At 50.3% G+C, this 2,286-nt stretch overlaps 1 protein-coding gene across 2 annotated transcripts in view; it reads right to left on the reverse strand.

Moving 5' to 3' along the window:
* Window positions 1-2,286, reverse strand: part of ZNF467 (zinc finger protein 467) — a 10,331-nt gene that overhangs the window by 5,160 nt on the left and 2,885 nt on the right. The window contains exons 1-3 of one of the 2 annotated variants that reach the window (XM_027841115.1): window positions 1,916-2,223; window positions 1,380-1,496; window positions 435-548 (exon numbers count right to left, since the gene is read on the reverse strand). In XM_027841115.1, coding sequence (XP_027696916.1) covers window positions 435-548; window positions 1,380-1,473 — 208 coding nt within the window. In that variant the 5' untranslated portion in view covers window positions 1,474-1,496; window positions 1,916-2,223. Of the gene's footprint in view, window positions 1-434; window positions 549-1,379; window positions 1,497-1,915; window positions 2,224-2,286 lie in introns of those variants that run through there. The other variant, XM_027841114.1, reaches the window with a different exon arrangement.

Below are 2,286 nucleotides of genomic sequence, written 5' to 3' on the forward strand. Positions count from 1 at the left end.
TTAGCAAAAAATATTGGGCAAGAGTATAATGAATAAGTAGTACTGAAAAACTAGCTCCCCATTGCATCAAAATAAAGTAATATCCTTTTGAATTCCTGTTGTATTTATTTTCTTTAGCACTTGGCACTTAATGCAGCCACCTCATATTAATTTACACTCTTTCCATCCGACTAGATGGTAAACTCTCTGAGGGCAGGCCATTGAATGGAGCAGTGGGAGGACAAAGGGGAAGATTTCCATTGTTAGGGATGGCCTGAGGGAATCCTAGGGGAAGGTCAGGGTTTGCTTATTTTTTCCTTTAGGGTCAGGGCCCTGTAATTAATTACCACTTCCTAAGACAGTGGAATTTCAATGATCTTTCCTAGAGAGGAGGAGGAGGGTTTGTTTAACTCTGGGTTACCAGAAAGCATGGAAGGGACAGGGGCTTAGCTCACCTGGGCAGGAGCCATCAGGCTCTGTTTTTTGGGGTCCACCTCCTTGTTCTGCAGTGCTCTGTTCTTCCCCTTGTTCACTTTGGAAAACATCTTCAGGTTTGGGAATCAGGGACCCTGGAAGAAGACAGGTCTGATTTTATTAAAGAGACTAATGTGGCTCTGCAGTGATCAAAGGAAATAAGTATAGAGTGAGGGTAGGAGTCTTTGGGGGCCCCCGGCTGACTCCAGCTAGCAGAGAGAATGTCAGGGACAAAGATCATAGGTTCAGAGATTAGAACTGGAAGGGACCTTAAAGCCCTAATCCAGCGGTGGGGAATTTGTGGCCCTGAGGCCATGCATGGCCCTTTAGGTCCTCAAGTACAGCCCTTTGACTGAATTCAAATCGGATTTGTTCTGTTAAGTTTGGATTCAGTCAAAGGGCTGCACTTGAGGACCTAAAGGGCCATGTGTGGCCTTGAGGCCGCAGGTTCCCCACCCGTGTTCCAACATCATCATTTTGCTGATGAAGAAATCTGTCTGATGCCCAGAGGGGCCAAGTGACTTGGTCTCCCAGTTGGTAGGTTGCAAAGCCAGGCCTCAAACCCAGTTCTTCTGAGTTCCAATCCAGTGCCCTTTCCACTGGACCTGGAGTTCCAATCCAGCCAAGACTTTTAGTAGGACAGTATACAATGAATCTCAGTCTGGCCTGTCTGACCAGAACAGGCTCTAGATGACTAAACCACTGGTTTCAAGTAGTGAGAGTAAGGGGCCCTTTAGAGCTTAAGTAAAGCTTCAGGTAAGGGAGGGTTGTGGGGCTCCCCAGAATTGCTGGAGCCCAGAAGCTAAGGCAAACCACTGGGCAGAATGAAGATGTCAGATATTGTTCCCTGAACCACTCTTCACTCCCACTTCCAGTTGCTTCCCTTCCTCCCTCTGCCTTATCCTCATTGCCCCTGCTAGCCTTACCTGAGTATGCACCTGGGGGCCCTTCTCCCCCTGAAGGGGCTGTCTGCTCCTGGGCATCTTGAGGCCTGTCCCCTGGCTCAATTTGTGGGGCCATCTCTGGCTGACCTGCAGGGTATCCTGTCACAGGCAGATGAATGGACATCAATTCTGTCTCCCCCAACCCAAGTCCCTGCCGAGCCTTGCCTTGGTTTGGCAGGTCTATGAGCTGCATTAGTGAGCCCCTCCCCTTTCCTCCCCTCCCTTCCCGTCCCATCCCCTTCCCTCCCCTTTCCTCCATCAGGACAGGCCTAGAAGTGTTTACTCCTCTGTGGGGGAAGGGGACACAACATAAAGCAGTTATGTTGCAATACTGTAGAGTTCTGTGTATATCCATGCAAACATATGGTCCGGCACAGTGCTCGGCACACAGCAGGGGGCTAGTAATTGTATGGTGATTTTATGAGAAAGCCACTTCTCCAGAAAGAGGGTCCTTGGGAAGAACTGTCTGTGAGGTAAAAAGTTCCCTACCTAGCTCCCAAGTGTCCCTACCCTTTCACCTGGGCTCTTACTGCCATCTGACTGGCATGGACGTTTGGCATTCAGAGGGCTTCCCGGATCGCCCTGCCCTCAGGCCAACAGCATCACTCAGTTCCCAGAGTACTTGAGTTCCTCCCACACCTTCACAGACACTAACTGATCTCCGTGGAAATGTCAAAGGGAGTTCTTTCTGGGTTTTAGCTGGGGGAAACTGAGGCACAGAGCAAAAGGGATTCTGTGAGGATGGCTCATTAAGGTGTCCCTGGGACTGTGCTAGGATGATGCTCCTCCTTCTGGGCTGTTCTGGTGGCCTCTGCCCAGCTTCTCCCCCACCTCACCCCACCCCACCCCCAATTCCAGGGTGAGATGAGAGAGTGTGTGTGTGTGTGTG

Source organism: Vombatus ursinus, unplaced genomic scaffold, assembly GCF_900497805.2.
Source record: "Vombatus ursinus unplaced genomic scaffold, bare-nosed wombat genome assembly UNPS02014852.1, whole genome shotgun sequence".
Lineage (NCBI taxonomy): Eukaryota > Metazoa > Chordata > Mammalia > Diprotodontia > Vombatidae > Vombatus > Vombatus ursinus.